General features: G+C 53.0%; 1 protein-coding gene across 3 annotated transcripts in view; it reads right to left on the reverse strand.

Moving 5' to 3' along the window:
- RPH3AL (rabphilin 3A like (without C2 domains)) overlaps window positions 1-24,674 on the reverse strand; it is a 141,890-nt gene that overhangs the window by 53,030 nt on the left and 64,186 nt on the right. For all 3 annotated transcript variants that reach the window (XM_044248196.1, XM_044248197.1, XM_044248195.1), the window contains one exon: window positions 4,260-4,346. In XM_044248196.1, the coding sequence (XP_044104131.1) occupies window positions 4,260-4,346 (87 nt within the window). The remainder of the gene's footprint in view (window positions 1-4,259; window positions 4,347-24,674) is intronic.

The raw sequence follows: 24,674 nt of genomic DNA on the forward strand, positions 1-24,674 counted from the left end.
TCCTGCTCAGTGGGGAGCCTGCTTCTCCCTCTCCTTCTGCCCCTCCCCATTGCTAGTGCTCTCGCTCACACACTCTCTTTCAAATGAATAAATTTTTTAAAATCTAAAAAAAATAAAAATAAGAAATGAAAACTTCAAGGAGAAACAACAGCTAAGAATTTAAATATCTAGGATAATATTAACTAGGAGAGCTGAAATACCGTCATACTGACTTTGACATTATAATACACCATTTATTCTCAAAACAATAGCCAGAGTATCCTTTAAAAAGAGGTAGGGGAGGGGCACCTGGGTGGCTCAGTGGGTTAAACCTCTGCCTTTGGCTCAGGTCATGATCTCGGGGTCCTGGGATCGAGTCCCACATTGGGCTCTCTGCTCCACGGGGAGCCTGCTTCCTCCTCTCTCTCTCTGCTTGCCTCTCTGCCCACTTGTGATCTCTCTCTGTCAAATAAATAAAATCTTTAAAAAAAAAAAAAAAGAGGTAGGGGAGGGGCGCCTGGGTAGCTCAGTGGGTTAAAGCCTCTGCCTTCAGCTCGGGTCATGATCTCAGGGTCCTGGGATCAAGCCCCGCATCAGGCTCTCTGCTCAGTGGGGAGCCTGCTTCCTCCAATCTCTCTCTCTGCCTGCCTCTCTGCCTACTTGTGATCTGTCAAATAAATAAATAAAATCTTAAAAAAAAAAAAGAGGTAGGGGATTCAGGTCATGTCTCTACTCTGTTCAAGACCCTCCAAGTGCTGCCCCTTCCACTCAGAGCAAAAGCCAAAGTCCTTACACCGGCCTACAAGAACCAACGTGCTCTGACTCCCTGCCACATCTCTGACCTCCTCTTCCAGTCACACTGGCTTCCTTGCTGTTCCTCAAGCCTACCAAGGACTGCCTGCCTCAGGGCCTTTGCACTCACTTATACCCTCCACTTAGAATACTTTCCAATCACAGAACAACATAGTATGCTCAAATGCCATCTCATCCATGAACTCTTCCCTGACCGCCATATAAAACACAGCAGCTACCTGCCACATTCCCAGCACCCTCCCCTCCCCTTTACCCTGAGCACCTTGTCACCATCTGTGACATGGCAGGATTTATGATGTCGGTGGTATCCCTCTCCCACGAGAGGAGCTACTTTGCCTAGCACATAGAAGATGCTCGGTAAATACATGTTGAATGCTCAAATGGATAAACGCATTAAATTGGGGCTGAAGTTCACATTGGTGGGGCTGAAGTACACAGAGCAGGTAGCAACACCAACCTGAAAGCACCCGGGACCTTTAACCAGCACCCAGGAAAAAAATCTGGACAATTACAGCCAGAGAGGACAAGGAGGGACATGTCAAAAGGAGAGGCAGATCTGAGCGTCTAGACACAAAAATATGAGTCTCCACCAGAAAATTCAGGTTCTCCCATCAGGAGCCGCAGGACAGAATTCCACGTTTTTATCACAGGCTCAGAAACAGCTCTAAGTGGCACTTAAAATGACATTTTAAATGCTTTCTATTTAACTATCTCTTTGTTGTGATTAGATAATTTTTTCTAAGACAAAAAGGCATGAGGAAACCAATTACCCTGTCACTCTCCCACCCCCAAAGCAGCCCCTGGATACAGCCTCCATGGGTACGCAGCCTCCAAGACCTGCGTACTGTCTGTTGTGGCCCAGCCACACCTCCTAACTGGCTGCGGTATGCCAGGTGCCACAGACAGGGAACGGAGGAGCACTCCTGATCTTGCTAAGTTGTATTGGCCTCCAGAAGTTCAAGGACAAACTGATAGCACACTGCACAGCCTCATATTCTTTGCCTTAGAAGAGATAAGAAAATTCATCCTAAGCTATTTTGGACTTTTCTGGGCTCTGGAGATTAGGAGGGGCCGGTGGTGGGCCCTGCAAAAGGCAGCTCAGGGGTGCTGGCCAGGGGCAGCTGCCTCCTGACTGCTCCACTAAATCATTACATTTGCTGAGTTCATCCTCCACCTCCTTTTCCCTGGCAGCTCCTTCCTCTCTGTCCTCCCACAGCTGGGGGGTGACTGTCATTTCATCCTGCTAAGTGTCTGCCACAAGATACTCTTTGAAGGAATTTCCTCTCTTGCGGCAGTGGATATCCCTGCCTCTTAAAAGGGAACCCTGAAGACCAGAAAGACCTCAGGTTCAAAGTGGGGATTTCCGGCTGGGTGAGAGGAAGGCCTCTGATATTACGAAGTTCCTGTTCAAGACAGACATTTATGTGCCTTTTGTACACTTTAATGACCTTGCTCGATTCCCACAGCACCTCTGGTGCTTTCACCCTGCAATGGATGAGAAATCAGGGACCTCCAGGCAAGACAGAATGATAGTTCATACTCTGAGGACCTTCCTTGTTCCAAAAACACAGCAGGGACCGATGAGACTATTCTAAAAACAAGAAAACTTATCTGTGCTTTAAAAATAAGATATATTGGGATGCCTGGGTGGCTCAGTTGGTTGGACGACTGCCTTCGGCTCAGGGCGTGATCCTAGAGTCCCGGGATCGAGTCCCGCATCAGGCTCCCAGCTCCATGGGGAGTCTGCTTCGCTCTCTGACCTTCTCCTCGCTCATGCTCTCTCTCACTGTCTCTCTCTCTCAAATAAATAAATAAAATCTTAAAAAAAAAATAAGATATATTCTCTATACCTATCTCAATGGATTGGAGACTCCAAACAGTTACTATTTTGAGGGGCTGAAGGCACAGCCTACTGAGCTCTGAGTCCAGAAGCAGGTGGAGGGAGGCAGCTGGGAGCTTAGCCTTGCAGGCCACGGGGACTAAAAGTGCCACCTCTGAGGTGGAGCACCAGAACTGGAGCCACGGAAAATGGGAGCCGGTGAAGGGACTTCCCACCTGGGGAAGGAGGCTGAAAAGAGCACAGATGTCCGCCCTGCCCAAGCCAGTGATGATCAACTCTGGGCATAATCCCCACTGTCACTGTGGACAATCACTAACCCAAGATACATGGCTTTGCACTTGGGGGTGGGGGAGGGGCGAGGGGGGACCCAGGCCCTGCGTGGAGGAAACGCAGGACCCCTCGGCAGGAGATCTGGCTGGAGGTGGTGGGGCAGGGAGACAGACTGACTCCCACTCAAGCTGAGCATACAGACCCAAATTCCAAGACACCTGAGGAAAGCGGATGCTAAGAAAGACAAAGGACAAAACCAACAGTTGGGAGACGGTCCCAAGGTTTAATGAACTAAAGACTACCCGGTACTAACGACTCTCCCCAGAAAGTATCCAGAAAGATAAAGGAAGAAACAAGAAAGAGCAGTTCGGAGCCCCTGGAGGATGGATTGAGGTTCGGCAATGGATCCAAGGGGATTTCCAGGAGAGGAGACACGCATTAGCAGGAGAGCAAGATTCAAGGACAGCACAGCTGAAAATTTCCCACAACTGAAGGCCTTTTATGGATCCTCCAATTAAAAGCCCATATCAGTTGCCAAGCAAGGTAAGTAAAAAAATAAACCCACACCCGGAAAACTGGGGTATGCTGCATTGTGCCCAGCTCATTCTGGTAGCAGATCCCTGCCCCATGACCCTGCACGGAGAGAAGCTTCGTGCTGACATCCTCTGTTTCAGCCCCGACCCTGGTACAGTGGAGGGAGCCCTAGGGTTTGGGGTTAAGAGACACAGTTCGACCCCCCCCACCTGTGATTGCCTCAGAGAACTCACTGAGCCTTGATTTCTTCTCCTCAAATGGGGTTAGAACTAGAAGTATGGAAACGTCGTACCAGAAGGGACTCTAGGGTGGTATCATCACGGCAGACCACGGCTGTGTTGGGTTTCCAGTTCTCCCACCAACTAGTGTGCCTGTAAGTTACTTGTGTCTCCATTGCTCCACCAGTAAAAGGGGGTAATCATAGCAACCGCCCGTGGGGTGGTGTCAGAATGGAAGGAATCTATCTATATAAAGAACTTGGTGCAGTGCTGGGTGCATATAGTTAACAGCCTAGGATAGCCATTGTTGTTACTGTAATAAGAGCCTCGCCCAAAATGCTATACGCACCTGTGCTCGGTGTGAGGGACTTCCCACCAAAACCACGGGGCCCAGGCACAGCAGAACCAGGGCTCCCTACCCCCTCTGCACACGGAACAGGCAAGCAGACAGGCTAACCCTCCCCACCCTTCTTCCTGGCCATCCTCAGTGGTCCCACCTGGCCTCTAGAGAAGGCCCTCCCAGCAACCAACCATGGATTTCCCCAACTGCAAGTGTGCTTGGACCCACCCCAGCCCACCCCCACCTGTTGCCCTGGGCATCCTACCTCTCTCTGCTCGCTGCAGATCTTACACAGCCAAAGAGGCCGCTTCTGGCCAGGGGAGGCCTCGATCCCACATTTGGTGCAGACTTTCTACAAGAGAGAGGACACAGGAATGTAAGCACTTCAGCTACTTCCTCCTTGGTTGAGGGGCTGAGAAACTCAAACTGATGCAAGGAACCCACTGGCATCTTCCAAGGGAATGGTGTGAGACTCAGACCAGCAGGGTATATAACTCAAAGGACACAGATCACCTAAAACCCATAGCTGGCTTTAGGGCACGACAGGGGTACCCATCCGTGGATCGCCACGACATAAATTCCCCACCACGCCCCCACTGCATTCTGTTAGGGTCCCATAAAAAAGGAAGCTGGCTGATATTCATGGCTTATCATTTTCCACAGTAAAGAGCTGGAAGCCACCCAAACCCCTGATACCAGGGGAAGATCCAGGCCAGCAGAACGGAATACGATGTGGCCTTGACTTAGCAGATTATGTCGCTACCGGGTAACAAGGACAGCAAATGATATTGCTCAACGACAAACACACACATTTGTACACAACTGCACAAACACCTCACATGCGTGCCTGATGAGGTAAGAGGATGATCTGGGGAGAAACACCGGTGGCAGGTTTATGCCACATTGCCCACGGGATGATTCCAGGAACCCTGTTATGTAAGTAGGAGGCCAAGCAACCCAGGGGTCAGAGTACTTGGAAAATTTGCCCAAGTTCACACAGCAGGTGAGTTAGATAGCCTCAGGTCTGACTCTAGAGCCATTATATAATTTTCTCCAGACGTGTAAGTAGCCCGAACCTAGTTTCCTTAGTATTTTTCCTTTTACAGTGCTGCTGAAGTTCATGACTTCTGCATCCACATCTTGCTTCTCTGAAACACGCAGCTGCAAGCAGCAAACGGGGTTGGGCAAGGCCAGATGAAATTCGCAGGGAGGGAGAGGGGGACTTTGTGGGGCTGGGACCTGTTTCCCGCTAACCCAGGCACAGTATGACTCAGCGGCCGTTTGTCGTCCTCAGAGAGCTGCCCCACCTGCCAATCCATCTTTCTACCCCCATGGAAGCAGCCCTGTCCCTGCCAGGCTGGGGGCTCTCTCCTGCCTCCCGCCACCAGGGGAAGGTGAGATCTGTAGCTTGGCCTTTTCTGCAGGCTGCCAACTGAGCAAGGAGCACACTCTCCTCAGAGAGGGAAATGTCACCGACTTGGCTTCCCAGAGCATGTCGTCACTGCCCAATCAGGCGGATGAGCCCAGCACCGCGGGAGGCAGGAGCCAGCTCTCAGCAGAAGGAAAGCTTGGATACATAGGGGGGTGGGGGGGTGGTAAGACATTTGCTACCATTCAACACTCAGGTATGAGAAATGCCACATCCACTTCTCCAAATAAAATGCAACCTGCTTCAAGCTTTCGTCGGTCTGGGCTGGAAGAAAGTCCATTCCAGTCACAGCCGGGGCCCCTGGGCAGCTCCTGCGAAGGCCCCGAGCTGGGGGGTCTCTGGAGGTGCAGACCATCTGGGAAGGGGTCAGCGAGTGCTATCTGGGGTGCTCACTACTCTGCTGTTCTCCCTCTGAGCAACTGTGGTCCCTCAGAGGGGGATGGAGGCCTGGCTACTTTCATACCAGGCCTGGGTTTGGGCTGTGTGACAGGCTGGGGCAGAGCATCACTGGGGCCAGCGGCCTGTCTCCCAGAAGGCCCGAGCTGCCTCTCGTGACCTGGTCTGGGGACTCTCCCTACCCTTCCCAGCAACCGTTCTACCACAAGGACAGGGGCCCCCATAAGCCCACAAGATGGGCCTCGGAAAAGCACAACACGGGCCTTTCTTGTTGGGGGTAAAGAGAGAGGAAGGAAACCCTGAAGCCAGTTGGCTGTTTTCCTTGCTGTTTCCCACCATCCCATATGAATGGCACGTGTGAGAGTAAGTGAGGCCCTCCCAGCGTGGTGAGATCTTCCTACTGCTGAGCAGGTAGGATGACAGCTTTCCCTCTAAGCTCACTCTGCCCCTCCCAGTGAAATGAATGTGTGAGGAATAACAAGAGGAGAGAGGGCCAGTTACTCCCATTTACTGGACAATGGCAGGGGCCACACACTAGGGCCCTGGTGACAAAGTATGAACGAGGGGAGGGTCATGCTCTCCATTATGAGGATGAGAAAATTGAGGTTCAGAAGTGTTTACGACTGCCCAAGGCCCCCCAGCAAGTGGGGGACAGTCAGGATTTAGGAGGCTCCCTTCTTCTAGAACCCAGGAAACTGGATAACTCCCTCCCCAGCTCAGGTGCCCAGCAGGTGCCCATGGCTCTCCAGGGAGCTGATTCATGTCCCCAGGAGTGTGGCTGATGCCTCTTGACGAGGCAGAGAAGGCAACGCAGGATGACCCTGGGTCAAGGCTCTGTTGGGGGTGGGGGAGCAGCCACACTGCTCCCCAGCTGCAGGACACGGGTTCTAGGAGCGAACACTTGGAAGTGAGGCTGGGAGGGTGGGCACACACATTCCCTCGATAAATATCTGGTGGAATGAACATCTGCGCTGCTGGGGGCACTGCAAGAAACTGGGGGAGAGCGCAGAATGGCCGTGCTGTCTTCTCCCCGCAGACCGTGGGACACAGACCACCCAGCCTGGGGACAGGAGTGGCATGGACCAGCCACCCTCCAAAAGCTGCGTCAAAGGCTGTTGGTCAATTCCCAGGAAGAGGGATGGGTTGCATGTCCCCAGTGTGCCCTCTGCCTCTTGTCCTGTGGGGTGCTGTGAGGGATTGGGGTAGCACAACAGGACACACCTGCCCCAGCCCACGCACAAGCCTGCTTTCAAGCTAACAGCCATCACTGGCAGAGAACCCCAGTTCTCGCCACCTCTGCCATCTTCATGGGTCTGCAGCGTCTCTGGCTGGGGAATTCGGGCCAGCAAAAAGATAACATGCTCCAGTTCAAATAATACACAATGGCTGCTCTATTAAATCTTGGATCAATAAGAGAATAATGAGCCTTTTCTCCTTATGGGTTTGGTCTTTGCTCCAAGGTTCCAATAAAGAAAATTAGGCAGGTGGCATTTTAAAAAGCCCAGGACAGAGAGGACAAGGCAGCCATGATACCAACTCGGTGCAAAGGAAACACTGCACCATTATGTCACGGGCAAGTGTCAGGGGGAGGGGCCTGGGGTGGTCCCTTACTTCCTGCCTGAGATGGGTTTCCAGGAGTGGAACTGCCCAGGGGGAGCGAGCTCCAGCTTGCGGGCCGTGGCTCTCTGTCACTTCCTGCAGCTGCAACCGTGTGGGCGTTAAACAGTACAAGTCTAGCTCCTGGGTCAGCCTCGGAGTAGAATCAACAAAGCTCCAGGCCTTCAGCTTGCATGTGCTCTCTCTTCTTTCCCTCCTTGCATGTGCTCTCCTTCTTTCCCTTTTGCAAATATGTATTGCAGCTCAGAGGGGGTGGCTCAGGCCGCAGGACACAGGCTTTGGGCAGGAAAGTACAATCCGCCACATAGATGCAAACTGGGACTTCTGAGCCGCACTTCTTCGCCCGTAAAACGGTGGTAACTGGCAGACTCCCACTGTTGGGAGGATCGAGGAGATGATTCATGAAAGTGCTTAGCGTACTATGTGGTAAAGAGCAGCAACAACCACGGTTCTTCCCCGCACACCTGTCTCAGCGAAGGATGCCAGCACCCATCAGTCACACGGGCCCAAACCTGGAAATGTCCTTGGTCCTCACCCTCCCTCATTCCCACCAAATAATCCATCGCTGAGAACTCTACATCTCCCTTGGCACAGTCACTTCCCCTTCGTCGTGGCCCGCCCCCACCCCGCCCCAGTCCACACTGCAGCCATCTCCAGTGCCCCGGCCTATACCGTGGCCTCCCAGCACATCTCCTCACCCCCACTTTGGCCAGCCTCCAGTTGCTTCCGGCATAGCAGCAGGAGTGATCTTTTCAAGATGCAAATCTAATCATGTCATTTCTCCTGTCCCTGCCAGCTTAAAAACCTCCAGAGACTTCCTGTTGTTCTCTGGATGGAGGCCACCTGCTCTTACATGGTGTGCCATGCCTTCCCGGGTTGGACCCGCCTCGTCTGCCTCAGTTCACACCCTTCCCCCCAGCTTTACCACCTTGCTCTCCACGCTCTGAGACCTAGCTATGTGGGCTTGCCTTCAGGCCCTGGTCTTCACTTGCTTCTTCCACCACAGGACCTTTGCAAGTGCTGCTCCCTCTGTCTGGGATATACTTGGTCATGCTCTCTCATTGTTAACCTATGCATCCTTCAGACCTCAGCAAAAAGCACCACTTCTTCAAGGAAGCCTTCCCTGACTTCGTACTTCAGTGGAGCTTCTGTAACAGTCTCTTTCCTGTTTTCCTCCACTGTCAGGTCAAGATTTTTACCCTTAGGTGTGGTGACTATCATTGCCTCTACTAGGCTGTCAGAGGCCATGCCTTTTTCTGTTCACTTTCCTGTTTCCGGTGACCAGCACAATGAATACTTGTGGAATGCATGAACAAATAAACAGGAGATACGTTTAGTATTATCATTGAGAAGCCAAGACATAGCCCTTTGTAGAACATGCCGAACTGCTGGGGAGTTGAGACACCCAGAGACAGGAAACAGTCTGCAGCACAGGCCAGGGTGCGCTCCCACCCACACCACGTGGTGCTCACCAGCAGGGCAGCAGGAGAGCCCGGACAGGGGACAGAGTGTCTGCAGTGGCAGGATAGCTGGCCAGGTGGGCCTCTGCCTCAGGGCATGGGGCAGGAATCCAGCCAGGCTGGCCCACTCCCAGAGGAAATGACACTGAGGGTCCTTTGTAAAGGATGTGGGGGATGGGGAAGAGAAGGGATGTGTTCCCTGCCTCCCTGTGACCGCTCCTGCATGCCTAGGGGTACATTCTGCAGGCCACCTGTGTGTGCAGACTCATTCCATGGTCCCATCAGGTGCCCTCTTGGACATCATCATCGTCCAGGCCACTTGGGTCACCCTTCTACTCCTCAAACCCCCGCACTGCAATCCAACACCTTCACCTTCCCACACCATGGCATGGAGCAGAAGTACAAAAGGTCTGGGAGGCCACTTGCTCCGGATCTAAAGCATTTTATTCCCAGGCCAGGCCTTTACCTTCTCACTGTGAGCACCCCAACCCATTTCAGGGAGAACCCACGGTCTGTGGGGCTTCCCAAGCTCCTGCTGGTTAGGAGAAGGGAGGGGGCGCAGGGCCCACAGCAGGCAGGAATGCCACCATTGGGCACGCAGACCTCAAGGCCTCATAGGACCAGAGGTCGGAGAGCATTTAGCTAACGGGACACAGCTACACGGCCCTCGACACCTCCTGAGGGCTTCATGGCACCATCAGTCGTCCCTGAGAAAGCCTTGTGCGTGATGCTCAGTCAAGCAGAGAGAGATGGAAATGCGCTCAAATGGTTCATGCAAGGAGGCCGGGGCATGTACGCTGGGCAGTAGACATGAATATTGAAGATGGTTCATTTGAAAATATCTGGTGCTTCAGCAAACATCTGATACCTGACACAAGGCTCTGTTCTAGGAAGGAAGGGGATGAACAAGGCATGACCCCTTGTCCTCAGTGACTCGGTGTCCCTCCGAACAGAGGAGTTTATGAACTGGCAACACTCATCTAGAAAAGGACTTCCTGGAGAGTTCTGATCATCCGAAGGTGACTCAGGGTAATCTGTAGGTGAGACACCCTTGTGAGGACCCATGCCGCTGTGATGCTCACGGAGCAGCTGTCCCACCCCCGGGGAGTGAGAGGACACAGCACCCCCCCCCCCCGCGGAATGTGGGCAGCACCTGCGGGAAGCAGTAGGAGGAGCAAGCATGCCCCTCCTGCCACAGGATGTGCTCCCAGGGCCAGAGATTGAATTCTCCACAAGGAACCATTCGATCGCATTTCAGGGAAAGCTATGCAGCAGTAAAAATGCTGACGACAGAAACCAAAAAATGTGGAAACAATCCCAGCAAAGCTGTATTTGTACTGAAATGGAGCAACACTCACAATAAATTAAATTTAAAGAGCACGTTATAAACAGTATGCAGAATGTGATACTCTGCCGTATAAATATGCATAAGTGCCTGTATCTATTTAGAAGTCAGTATATGCACAGAAAAATATATGGAAGGTTAGTAACCCAAACGTAAATCCCATCATGCTAGGTCAAATTCTATTTCCAATGGATAAGCAGAATTCCTATTTAAAGGAAGCCTATGCTAAATGCTCTGGGAAATCACTCACCCTAAGTTCATTTTTTGGCCAGATCTGGATTTTTGTGGGTCAGGATGGATTCAAGAAGCCGAAAGCACAGCACAAATAGGCAGGAGAAAGGACTTTTTGGTTGACTGTGGCTCGAATGTAGATCATCAGCCTTGTCCCTCAGCCTCTCCCAGATGATGTCACTGAGTCCCTGACCCCCAGATCCGAGGCTCAGCACTGCTCAACCCTGGAGACATGAGCCAGGTTTGGAGGGGCTTCACCAGCCCCCGTGGGCCAGGAGTGCAGGCGCTGGGGATGGACTTGTCTCCCAGTTTCTGTACCAGGAACCTAGTTTCTATATCAGGAACCTGCTGCCAGGTGACTTCACCTAGCTGAGATACCCATGTACATATTATAAATATTTATATAGTCCATGGAGCACTTATGCGACAGCAGGCATCAAATTAGGTGTTTTATGTAGAACTTTATCAATTTTCATAATAACTTAGGAGCTGGGTATTACTGTCCCGGTTTTACACATGAGGGATCTGAGGCTTGAGATTAAGGAACTTGGCCATGGACAGCGGGGCTGGGAACCCCATGGAATTTGAGCTCCAAGCAGCTGCCCAGACAGATACCAACCCAACCACCCCCCGCACCTCCAAGTGATGGCAGAGCCAGCCCCGCTCCAAAACTGTAGACAAGGTCATGCCTCAAGTGGGAGAGGACACAGCCGGGCACTGCCTCCTTCCCATTCACCCAGGGCCAGTGGGGCTACGGGCACGCTGACCTCAGCCCTGATTACCTGTAAGTACCGAGTCACTGGGGCCCAAAGACGCGCAGCCTCGAGAACACCAGCCATCTGCTGCTCCATCTAAGACACTAGCCAGGAAGCAACCGGAGAATTTCAGAAGGAAGTCAACTCTCTCTGTGCTTCCCACTGTAACGCTGGGCCCAGGGACACACCAGTTCTCTCCATCCTGGGTGCAGGTGGCAGGTGCATGACCATGCAGGGCCAAGTTCCCCTCTTCACCCAGACTTCTGGGAGGCTGCACAGCCAGACTGCAGCAGGCCCACCCCCATCAGATGAGCCACTGACATCTGCCCATCAGCCCCCCCACCGCCCGCCCACCCCCCAGACGCCTCTCCCAATTGAAAAGAAGCACCACAGATTTCAGGACGAGCTTCCAAAACACCTCACTCCAGCCAGTGAGCACTGAGCCCCGAGTGGAGAGGGAAGTTGACGAAAGTCTGGGTTTTTTGACATTCACAAGCAGATGATAAGAAATTGTAATTGGATGTGACTTTGGATCATCTCTGTGCTCGTGCCCCACTGTGTGCATCTGACAGGGTCATAGGCTACTTTGGGCAAGATGAAGCTGCCAGGCTGACTGGGGCAGGGAGCGGGGGTGGATACCACCTCCTTCCCCCACAACCCCACTAACTCTTCCTGGTCCTACTTCTCCTCAGCATCACCTCTTGGACCAGAGACTGTGTCTGGTTTTTGCCTCTTTTCCAGACAAATGGGAATCAACATGCATAAGAACTTGCCACTCCTCTGAGAACGGTTCTATCAAATGCCTGAACATAACCCTCCTAAAATCTCCTGGGCCTGGTGTGCACCTCAGGGCTTGCTTGTCACTGAGCCAATGGGCCAAGGGAGAAAGAATATAGCGGTCAATGGGTTCCACCTTCAAGTTTTCCAGAAGCTCTGAATGCAGCCTGCTGCTCCCCTGGCTTGGCTCTGACAAGTCCTGAACTAGAATCCTTGAGCCTGGATTAGCTCCTTCCAGCCAAAGGGAAGAACTCCTTGCTTCTGCACCTGGCTTGCCAGCCTGGGTTCCTGGAATGGATGGTGCCTGAGCAATGGCTGAGGCCATCCTGTCCCCCAGACTCCTAGCCGCAGGTCCAGCGGACTCCACTGGAGTCCCTGGGGGACGAGGCTGGGACCAGTGGTCTCCATGGTGTCCCCCACCATGTCACACAGTGGCCTGTCGCTCTCCAGCTCTACTCTGTCAGGAGGGAGGGCAGGCAAAAGCCCAGGTGGTGGAGGGAGCCAGCTTCCATCCATCTTGCTCCCTGCTGCGTGGTTACTTAGAATTACAACTCATAATAATGATAATAGCCACCATTTATTGAGCCCGGCACCATGCTCAGCGTTCAACACACATTATCATCATCATATTCAATCTCGTTTACATTCGCAACAGCCCTGCGAGGGTGGTTTTATGATCTGAATGTCGTGGATGAGGGATTGGAAACCCAGAGAAGTGGGGTGGCTTGACCAAGTTCGTGTTACAAGAAAGTGGCAGAGTTGGGGGTGGGGGCAGGTCCATAATAATAAAATCAAGAGCTTATATAATCCATCCCGTGTGCTGGGCACAGCATGGGGGTTTCACACGGATTATTCATTTAACGATGACAGGAACAGGGCAGACAGATTCAGTAACTTGTCTGGGGTCACACAAGGGAAGTGGAAAGCTGAACTGGGATCCCAGTCCTGATCTTGCCTCTTGCCCATGGCCCTCTACAACCCCCCACTTGTTAAGAAGGATGCTTCTAGGGCCCAGGAAATGAACAGACAGACATTGGCTGTGCCAGGAATGTGAACACAAGGAACCGAAAGTCCCAGAGCCAGCTCTGGCCTCCCTCAGCCCAGCCAGGGCTGCAGCCATCAACCTCTGCTTTTCAGAAGCCTAGGCCTCTCACAGATAATTTCTCACTGGAAGAGCCACCTGCCACCTGGTAGAAATTTGGCTTGGGTTCTGTTACAGGCACCTTGGTTCTTGGAACCACAGCTGAAGAAAAGACTGGATCTTTTTTTCTTTTTTTTTTTAAGTCCTCACAATCCAGTATCTTGAAAATGCCCTGCCCCTCTCAGCACTCAGCTCCAAGTAAGTCTGGCCCCTCAGGGGCCACCACAAAGCCACACCTTGGATGGGGGACACTCACCGTGGTCTCAGTGCTGGCCATGCAAGGAGCCTTTGGCCAGGTCTGCCCAACAGACCCTAGCGCACAAACTCTGCGGCTCCAGGGTCTGTGACCCCAAAGACACTGACCTTACAGCCCCATGTTTGGAAGACTTGAAATCTCTACAGGAAGAGGCAAGGCAAGAGGCTCTGTTAAGCCTCCACCATCCCTCTCCCTAGAAGTTGGTGGGCAGCAACCTTAGCTGCAGGCCAGAGCTCATGTAGGTCCAGAACATTCAGTAAACACCCCTGAAGGCCGCTAACCCCAGGTTCTGGAGCAGGCTGCAAGCCCAGCAAGGCTCCTAGGTGAGGAGCAGAGAGAGAAGAAAACATACACACCCACACTTGAGGATCCTGATCCTTGGCCCCTCCCAGCCTGGACCCCATCCACACCCCACTGTCTGCTCCCGACACTCTAGGTACTTCCATGCTTCCAAGCTTTTTCCCAGGCTTGCTTCATGCCTGGCAAACATCCTTCAGGCACAAAGCGAATGTCTCCTCCTCCAAGGCTCCCTCCTCGATTTACCCACCCCACCCCAGCGAAGTACTAGTTACTCCCTCGTGTGCACTTCCACAATGAGTAGACATTTCTAGAGTGCTGACTGCATCATACTGAAATGGTCTCTCCTGGGACTGTGCCCCCTCTAAGATTATGGATGACTCCTTGGAGAAAAAGGACATCGCTTGCATTCAAATGCCCAACTTTAGCAGGTCCCTGGCATGAAGTCAGCCAGGAAAGGAGGGAGGGGCCGAGCGATAAGCAAGGTGGGGATGCCACAGGTTTTGAGGACAGGAGGGACAGATCAGATCTGGGTTTCAGAAAAAATACTTTTGCTGAGTGATTCAGTCACGTTCCTGGTCGATCTGTCCTCCACATTCTCAGCAAAGGTTCTTTTTCCAGAACATTCCCAAATGCCTATGGAATTCCAGCTCCCGGTTGGGTAAGGGAGGCGAGGCAAAGGAAGGATGCCGGGTCATTCCGGGCTGCTAGCGTGGACAACAGGTTGTATGGTGGTGAAGTAAACAGGGCGGGAAGAAGGTCAGGCTTTGGACATGCTACTGCCTGCAGTGTGAGTGGACGCCCTTGGAAGAGCTGCCTGTGGTAGCTGGTACATGGGACCAGGGCCGGGGAGGAAGGCCAAGCAACAGACAAAGAGGGAGGACTAAAGCTGGGGAACTTGGCTGCAGATCAGGGAACTTTCCATGTTGATTTCACCACCCCTGGAAGGTGCTCTGGGAAGTCCAAAGCTTTGACCATCTCGTGCCCTGAGGGAGCTCTAGAACCCTGGATGGTGCCCAAGGTGCTCAATAAATGTTTGCTTAGTCTGAAGGGGACTTGAACACTTGGATTCTTAGGGATGGAGCTGGTGGAGAGAGAAAGCACAGAAGGACAAGGGGCTGTCACCAGGGCCAGTACCTGGAGGAGGCGGAAGGGGACCTGGAGCACAACCATGGGGCCCAAAGCTGGACAAGATTGCCAACTCTCCAACGACCTCAAGTTGCTTGGCCAAAGAACAAGGCTGGGAAACGGGAGGGTTGGGGAGACTGGGAGTGGCTGGTTGGGGTCTGTGAGAAGCCAATCAGGAGACCTGGGTCTGTGAAAAGCCAAGTCATGAGACCAGGGTCCGCCTGGTTCAAGTCAGGAGACCCCTCCAATCCCCCATTCCTGCGCCTACCACCTCAGCATGGGACATTACAACCCCTGGGGACCCCCACCTGTCCTCGGGGTCAGCACTGCCTTCTCTGAGTTCACAGGATTATCATTACTCTCAAAAGGTCAGTTTATGTGAAAATACCCTCTCCCTCCAGTGCCTGGGACATAGTAAACATTCTTGGAGCTAAAAAATACCCGGTTGGAACTGATTTTTTTTTTTTTCCTAAACTTGAAAAACACAGCAGACTAGACAAACACCCTAGGGCTTCAGAACATTCCAGGAGCAGCAGCACTAATGGTCAAGGAGGGGCCCTGCTGATGAGCCCGAACAGAGCACCAAGGAGAGCAGTGACCGGTCTAGGCAGGGTGGAGTCAGGTCAGGCCCCCCAGCCCAGGTGTTTCATTTATGCTGCTGACGTTCCCAGCATGTGCCCAGGGAATGGAAAGGAGGCCATGGGTACCATGTGGGCACAGTGAGACTTGATGCTGTAGGCCGTAGGGAGCAGCACACCAATCACACCTGAGCAGAGAATGAGCTGGAAAGGGAATGAGTCTCCACTGCAGGTGGGGAGGCTCTGCAGGGGCTCCGGGGTGCTCAGGCCCCTCTCCCCGGAGGGCCCAAGCCACACTCCTGGCTACACCTGGAAGCTCAGCAAGGCAAGTGTGGTTCCCAGAAAGGAGTCGTCTCGGGAAGGCCTCCTGGCCTCAGCTTCTCCATCTGTCAAGACAAGCCTCCCACAGAAGGTGGGATGACCAAGGTAAGGAAAGGGTTTGGAAGGAACCTTACAGAGTCCCCAAGCTGTCTCTGAGAAGGGCCTGGTTCTTTCTTGGTTTGGAAGCCCAGGCTAACGGCAGCTCTAGGAGGAGAGTGCATTCCCTGCTCTCCCCTCAGCAGGAGAGGCGCCCTATGCTCCTCACAGTGAGGGAACAGAGAACCAGCTAAATCCACCTTGAGTTAAGGTCAGCGAACAGCAAACAGCCAGGAGGGAAATGTCGTGAAGGGAAAAACAGAGGCCATTGGAGAGTGATGAAGAATCGCAGGCCCTCTGAAGTGTGGCAGCTTGCCGGAGAGGTGAGGGCCACACCACTGCCTGGAAATATCATTATCTGTTATTTACCACAACAGAGGACAAGAGGCTGCACGAAATTACTGTTCCTGGTAACAGCCACTAAACAGATTTGCCAACACTGTTTCCTGCTGTCCGTGTTCTCTCAAAGCTACCCTGACCAGACCCCAGGAAAAGAGCTGCTAAGCCTGGATGGGGCTTGAGGGCATGCTAGACAGGTGTCCTCAGGGACGAGGCCCAACCACGGTCCCCAACACCCTAACCCAAGCCTGCAGAAGCCTTTGCCCGCTCAGTGAGGAGCTGGCCTCCCAGTGATTCTGGTTCACCACTCAAGAACCCCCAGCAGACCTCCCCCCCAACACATGTCCAACCACTCAGATACCTCAGGGGTGTGACAAATCATGGTAAGTCCCCAGGCTCACTCGGTAATAGGTCTGCTTCAGGAGGGGGGGCAAGTGCTAGGGTTGGGCACTGCACCCTGTGATGGTGGGCTCTAAGGGGAATGCACTTTGTCAATAGCCTTGGTATCCCACCGGCAAGCTAGCACCAGACAGCACCTTCCTTTGCAGGGTCTCCTACACGTCTTTAGCTCTCTCTACTTCCCACAGGATATATGGGCAAAGGGTTGAAATGAGCAGTGAGAGTAGCTCTTGTTTAGCCTATTTCTCCATCTGGAAAATGGGTATAATCACTGCCCTTTGCCTACCTACCTCTGAGAGGGGCTGTGAGCGTCGTGTGGCATCAGAGAAACATCGGAGGCAAAGGAGCTCTCAGAAGCACACGTCAACCCCCACATTGGCTTCCTCCTGCTGAGCGGACAGGGAAGCAACCACAGCCAGAGCCAAAGCACACTGGGAAACAAACTGCTCACGGCTTTAAAACAAGAAACCCAGCTGCGTTCCGGAGGCTTGAGAAACGAGGTTTAGCTCTCAGCTGCTGCTCCGTGATCTGTGAGGCTGGTGCTGGTCCCTGGGGAGCAGGTCTGGGGCAGGAAGGCTGCAAAGGCTGACACAGCCTGAGCTTCACAGGAGGAAAGTGCTAGAAGGGCCCGAGAGACCCTCTTACCTCATGGTTTCCCTCTGCTGGGGCGGGGGTAGGGGAGGGGGAGACCGAGGCCCTGGGATGCTGCCCCAGGGTCCCCTGGGGAGATTGGAACAGAGATGTGCCTATGGCAGGCTCTCCTGACTGCAGGGCCACTTGCTGCAGGTGTGGGCAAGGCTGGCCGCTACTGGTGACAGATGCAGATGGCTCGCACCTACAGACGTAGGCACCCCAGTAGATATGTCCATCCTCGCACTCCCTTCTGGGAAAGAACCTGACTCGCGGCCCCAGCTGGATTGCAGTCTTGGTGGAGGAGAGGAGTGAGTGTGCTCACGCATGTGCGCCAGAGAAGCCTGAGCTGCAGAGTGGGGCTGTGGCCCTGGGAGAGGTGGGAATGGGGGGAGAGGACACACCTAAGAGGGACAGGGGTTGGGCCCCGCGTCCCTCCCCAGTCCCGACCCCGAGGGTGTTTGTGAGCAGCCCAGAAGAGAAGGGTCACAGGGAAGTGTGAAATATTCTCTTACATCGTACAGCTCCTACAGATGGAATTAGATTTCCATGTATGGACCTGAAGGGGGATATCTTTGATGTTATTAAGTGAAAAAAGAAAAAAAGGTTAAAAAAAAAAAAGGAAACCAAAGAGTAAAGAGTATATTATGGTCCCATTTACAGTTATGTATGTATACACACCTATGCCTACTTGTACACATGTGGAGTCAGAAGGGGGCAGAAGGACAAATGCCCAGGTTGTGAAGGATAGGGGGTGGGGAGTTGAATTTTACATGCTCTGTACTGTTTGATTTCTAGAATTATTATGCAGTTACCATATGCCAGGCACTGTTTCTAAGAGCTTACCATATACCTCACTCCTTCCGCCCCTCCCGCCCCTGTGTGAGGTAGGTGCTATCCCTAGTCTTCATTTCCAGGTCAGGAAACTGAGGCAGAGAGGGGAGAGGCAGTTCGCTCAAGGGAGATGGTGAACAGAAGCAGCACCTCTATGCAAAGGTGAAAAGTATTTTTTGAAATTCCAAGGGGGGGAAATAAATTCTAGATGAAGAAAACCAATACAAATAAGGGGAGGCTATCTTACAAAATCCTTTAATACTCTGGGCCCCAGCAACACCCCAGCCCCCCACAACACACACCCCTCCTCACTTCTGAGGGCCTGGCACCCTGTGGGGATGCTAACAGGTTGGGACAAGGGTTGGCACATTTTTTTGGCAAAAGGTCAGAAAGTAAGTATTTTAGGCTCTCTGTCACAATGATTCAAGGGTGCCACTGTCAAGTCAAAGCAGCTGTATATGAATTGGCAGAGCCTGTTCCCACAGAACGTGATGGACACTGAAACTTAAATTTCATGTAACTTCCATGTGTCACAAGATATCTATCTTCGATTTTTTTCAACCATTTACAAATGTAAAAACCATTCCAGTTCAAAGGCTGTACAAAAATTGGTATGGAGTGCCGATGGAGTGCCCCAATGGAGTGCCTCCCAGACCTTGGGTCCCTGGTGCAGGAGAGGAACAGGGAGCAGGCAGCATCCCCAGAATGCCACACTCAGAGCTGGAGGCGCAGGTGCTGGCAGAGTCAGGGCTCAAGGTGAAGCCCGAGTAGGGGCACTGTCAAGAGGGAGCACAAGAAGGTGGCCCCATAAGGGACAATCAGGAGGCTGGGGCAGCGCCTACCCCAGAGCAGAGGAGAACCAGCCCTCCCTGGTGGCCGAGCTCTCTCCAACAGTCTCTGTCCCCCAGCACCCTACTGGGCAGCTCCCCTGACATTAACATGGATCCATCCTTCTCAGGGTGATCCCTGTCACACCTGGGTGACCTGACTGTATGGAGCAGGTGCCCAGTGACCCCTCATGGCTCACTTGCTATACAGAGAGGCCCTGACACTTCAAAAGCAGGACACCCACGTGGGGACAGTAAGTCACAGAAATGTCTCTGGATGAGTCATTTAGGCAGGGTCAAAGGGGGAAGACAGCTGCCCCCTACTCTCCCAACACGCCGCATGAGATGGGAGTCTTCGACTCAACCCAGACCTTCACTTTCTCCCAGGTCACTTCAGTCTCGCCCCACCCCCGCAACATCCACCTCTGGGGGGCTCGGCTCCCTCTAGGGTCCCTCTTCAGATGCTGCGACCTCAGATCTTGCATGCCCCAACTGGTCCCACCAGCCACTCCCCAGGCCTGCTCCTGCCCCAGCCCGGCATGCCAGGCCCTGAGCACAAGCATAGCACCTGGGCAAGGCCATCTGACCCTGCCACTGACCCTCGTGCGGCCAGGCAAGGGACAAACACACACCTGTTTCCTCCCCTGCAAAGTAGGGACCATGACCTCCCAGGGCGGACGGTAATTCAGTGGGCTCTCAATCACTGGCAGTTGTTATTTACAACTCCTTTCTGTCTTTTGAGTCTCCATCCTGGTTGTTCCTCTCTGAATTCAGGCCCCTGTTATTACTACTTGGATAATTCAGCATCCAGCAGGCTCCCCAACCCACTATGCATTCCCTCCTCCAAATCTGTCTCTGGAAGGAACCTCCCCAAAGACCCACCTGTTTGTCCTTCCCTTTTTCACACCCTTCAATGGCTTTGCTGCCTATAGGATCCTCAGCAGCCCGCTAGATTCCTTCCCTCCCCCAGCCTGTCTCTCCCCGTCCACCTGCCCCCCACCGGCACTCCCCCACACCCTCAACTGCCAGCTATGGCCCATGGGCCACCAGTCCGAGCTCTCCCTCTCATCCTGCCTCTACACAGCTGTGTCTCCGGAAACGCCCTCCCCTGGGACCTCAGAGCCCACCCTCCTGGGCGCAGCTGGCTGAGAACCAGCTCTTCTCTGCAGCCCTCCAGCTCTCCTGGGGCCCTGTGCTCCAGATTCTGGATCACAACACACCTCTGTGCTACGCATTCTCACACAGCCCCGCACTGTCGGTCACCACCGGTGAGCTCTGGGTGGCGGGGCTTGGCGGGAAGCTGAGCTAGGCGGAGAGTCCCCAGAGAGCTGCAGGGAGTGACCCAGTGGCCAAAACTCCCCCGCCTTCTCTCTCTGGGAAGCTCCTGGCCTTGATCTCGGAAGGCTGCGTGCTTCCCAGAGGCCACCCTAGCTTGTCAGCTCCTCTGCTGCTTTTGTCCTGATGACCCTGAGTTCAAGGTCAGCGGCACAACGGAGTGAACAGAATGGGCTCTGAACTGCACAGAATGGCTAAGAAAGAAGCCAGCGTGGGGGCAGAAAAGCCACGCCACAGGCACCGGAACAGCAAGAGAGAAGTGTGCCCTCGTGGAGATATTCTGTTCCTTAGATGCTGGAGGGAGGCAAATGTTGCCTCCTGTGTGTGTGTGCGCGCGTGTGGTGTCTGGTCCGTCCTGCAACAGCAGCCAAGTCAATTCCTGCCAAGCAGCCTGGGCAACACACAAGCAGCCAGAGCAGGCCCACAGGGCAGACGAATTAAGTGACTTTTCCTGGGAATTGAGGAAACATGAGTAGCTGAATGAAAAAAATTCATCTTGGTAATGAGGCACAAACACACGTCTTCCACATCTGAATTAGGTCGAGGAGGAGAAAGGACAAGGCGAGGAGAGGAGAGGAGAGGACGTGGCTGATGTTGGAGGAGGTTGCTGTTTTTGTGGTCAGAGCACAGCCACTGGAGATGGGGGCAGGGCAGGGGGCTGGACCGGGCATGGGGGTAGGGCTCAGGCATGACCTTCAGCCATCCAGGAGGCGGACCCATGAAAACCTACCCCCTCCCAGCCCTCCTGCACCTTTGGTGGCATTGTAAAAACAGTGTGGGTGCCATGGAGACCTGCAGGACAGCTCCCCAGGAAAGGAGACACAGAATCACAATGGCAATGTCACTTCTGGAGAGGATGGAAAGCAGAGCCTTGAAGAGAGATGTGCATATCCATATTCTTCACAGCACTACTCAACAGCAGCGAAAATGTGGAAGCAACCCACATTCCCACCGACCCATGCACGCATGGACAAAGTGGGTTAGGTACACCCAGTGCAGTATTATTTGGCCTTAAAAGGGCAGGAAATTCTGACACAGACTCCCACATGCACGGACCCTGGAGACATCATGCTAAGTGAAAGAAGCCAGTCACAAAAAGACAAATGCTCCAGGATTGTTTATATGAGGCACCTGGAGAAGTCAGACTCCCAGAGACAAGAAGTAGGCTGGCGGGTGGAAGGGACTAGGGTGGGTGGGAATGGGGTTAGTGTTTAATGGGTGCAGAGTTTTGGGTTTGCAAGATGAGAAGGTTCTGGAGATGGATGTTGATAGTAGACAACAATGTGAATGGACTTAATGCCCCAGAACTCTACCCTTAAAAACAGTTAAAATCATAAATTTTATGGAATGTACATTTTACCACAAATTAAAACAACATTTCTAAAAACTGCTTCCTGTTTTGGGGGACTCAAGCACATCAAAGGAGCAGGATGGAGCAGCCCCCACCACGTAGGCCCGACAAGGGGCAGCCTACAGAGATCTGAAGGGTCATCTGTGGGGCCCTCTCCCTCCCCAGGCTCCCCGGCCTTCTTTCTTCTGCTTCTCATTTGTGTCTCGCTCTTCAGCATCTTGTCCACTCACCCCTCCCTTCCCTGGGCCTGGGACGCTTTCTTCAGATCCAACGTCAATTTCTTGTCACCGTCTCAGCTCAATGTCATCTCACAGGGGCCCACACCATGCATCCAAAATAAAACAGCTCCTTACTACTCCTGCCCCACTGGCTGTCACTGTGCCTCCCCCTATTCCCCATGGTTTTGTCTGCTGCTTTCTGGGATTAGCGTATTTAGTTATTCTTGCCCATCTTGCCTTTCTAGGTCATCCACTCCATGGAGGTGAGGCAGAGCCCCAGTGTGTAGCTGGGATGTTCAGGACCGGCCTGCTTGGTTTCAAATCCTGGCTCCCCAACTAACTTGCTAAGGGTCCCTGGGTGAGGCTTAACCGCTCAGTTAAAAGGGCAATGAGGACAGTGCTGACCCCCCAGGGTTGTTAGCAGGACTGAGTACATTCATGCGTGAAAAGCGCTTACAACACTGTTTGCACGGCCAGTGAGAGGAGTTACTAGCCCCGCTTCCGAGGGCTGGGCTGCCTCCTTTCTTGTTCATCGCTGGTACCGCCACGGCCTGGAACACAGTCGGTGCCTAATAAAGACTGCAGAATGAGCGGAGGACAGAATTCTGCAGACAGACAGCCCTTCATGAAAGTCCGTTTCATTTGCAAGGCCTAGGGAGTAGAGCTGACCCCAAAAGGAAGTGAAAGTTCCCCAAGAGGGCTGCTCCATTCTGTTGCCCGCATCAGCCCTTGGCTCCTCAAGGTGGGCTCGACCCGGCCCCAGGTATTTAGCTTTCACACTGGGAACATCCGGAGAACATGCAGGCTGCTTGGGAAGGTTTTGGGAAAAGGGCTAGAAGAGCTGTTTCCTTCAGTGGTGGTGAGGGCAGCCAGCCAGCCCCACGAGCACAGGTGGGAGGGCAGCCTCCAGACAGGGCCATCTGGGTGGGGGGGGTCCCCAAAAGTGTCGTCCATGTTGACACAGACACCCATTCTGGGAGGGGGTCCCACATAGAGCTCCTTGCTCAGAAGGAGGCCAGCTTATCCCTCTGGCCCTCCCCCTGCTTGTCCTCCCTCTCTCCCTGACAAATAAATACAAGCTTGAATAAATAAATAAATAAATAAATCTGAGATCCAAGTAGAATTGACTTTTGTGCCCAGAGTGAGGTAAGTCAAGATACATTTTTTTTTCCAGATGAATATCCAAAGAGCTTTGCATTATTTATTCAAAAGACCATTCTCTGCCCATCAGTGGCTCCACTGCCCTAAATTACACTTTTTATTTTCTCTCATCTTTGTCTCTGGTCTATGGGAATACTGATTTTCTGACAAGTAGTATTAAACTTGTAGGCAACAACCCTGCTAATAAATTCACCTACTAATTGTGACCATTTGTATTTAAATTCTGTCAGATGCTCTCGTTACATAATGACGTTATTCACAGAGGATGACAGCTTTAGCTCTGCTTCTCCAAAATGTACACCATACATTTCTTTCCTTGCCTGATTGCACTGGGCCAGGGCTAGTTCAATGTTCGATAGAAGCAGTGATAAACATACATAGAACTTGCCTTATTCCTGATTTTAAAGGAAAGTTCTCGATATTTAACCCGTGAATATGCTTCTTCTCCTGCATTCTTTAGAAAGATGAAACCCTGGGGCACCTGGGTGGCTCAGTGGGTTAAAGCCTCTGCCTTTGACTCAAGTCATGATCCCAGGGTCCTGAGATTGGGCCCCCTGTCGGGCTCTCTGCTCAGCTGGGAGCCTGTTTCCCCACCTCTCTCTCTGCCTGCCTCTCTGCTTACTTGTGATTTCTGTCAAATAAATAAATAAAATATTAAAAAAAAAAAAAAAAAGGAAAGAAAGATGAAACCCTGCTTCTCCAAGGAAGGGAAATGCTATGACTGCTTTGGCCTGAAGGAGAGGAAGCCCAGCATGGCTCAGCAAACACCCCCGGGGGACCCAGCTCCCCATCACCCGGCTAGGTGACCCAAGTAGGCCACGTGACCTCAACTGAACCCTTTCTCTCCAGCTGTGACTGGGGAACTCACCACCCCCGCTCTCCCTATAGCTTCGTCCTGATGATCAAACAAGGAGTTTTGTGAAAGAGTTTTCTAAAGCCCAAGGGACATCGTAAGGTAAGAAAGACCACAGGTTTGGTGTCCACTGTTTGCAAGAGAAAGGATGGCCTGAGGGAGGCTGTGGGGACCCTGAGCTGGGGTGTGTGTGGTATGGGGGTGGGGAGGTGTGGTGGAGGGCAAGGCGAGCAGAGGGCCAGGGCGTGAGTCTGAGCTGGTGGTGGGGGCTAGTGCTGGGGCTGGGATCTTAGAGCAGAAGCTTTCTTTTTCCCCGGGGACTCAGCAGACACTGTGGCGACCACTGTTTTCCGGGCAGGCCCCTCTGTCCACACCTTGGAACACATTTTGGCTGAGGCCAGAACAGCTGCGACTGCTTCCCTGTCACGGTGACAGTGCCATCCCAGGCTCAGGCTGGCTCTCCAGCAGCTCCGTCTGGCCTCCCCCATGGTTGGTGCAGACAAGACTCTCAATCAAACCGAAAGCTGGCTGACTCAGCTGCTAAGCAATCAGAAGCACCAGGCCTCTCTAATTAGCAGCCAGCCCCTCTCCCTTCCCACCACAGCCCTCCCATAATGAGGGCTGGTGGCCCAGGCGTGCAGGCCCAATTACTGAGGGGGTCACCGCACCAAGGCCTGCCCAGCATCAAGGGCTCTGCTGGCACGCTCATTAGCTTGTGGCTGCTGAATGTACCAGGGATCTTCCTGGGGATAGCTCCATGTGGCCAGGAGCACCTGAGACTTAGATCTGGACACTTCCCAGATCTCCCAGTGTCCCTTCTGCAGCCTGCCCCCACCCCTACACTGGGACTGCAACCCATGCGTGTGCATAGTAACGGCACTGGCAGGCAGGCAGGGGGCCCACGGC

Source organism: Neovison vison, chromosome 5 (assembly GCF_020171115.1).
Source record: "Neovison vison isolate M4711 chromosome 5, ASM_NN_V1, whole genome shotgun sequence".
NCBI lineage: Eukaryota > Metazoa > Chordata > Mammalia > Carnivora > Mustelidae > Neogale > Neogale vison.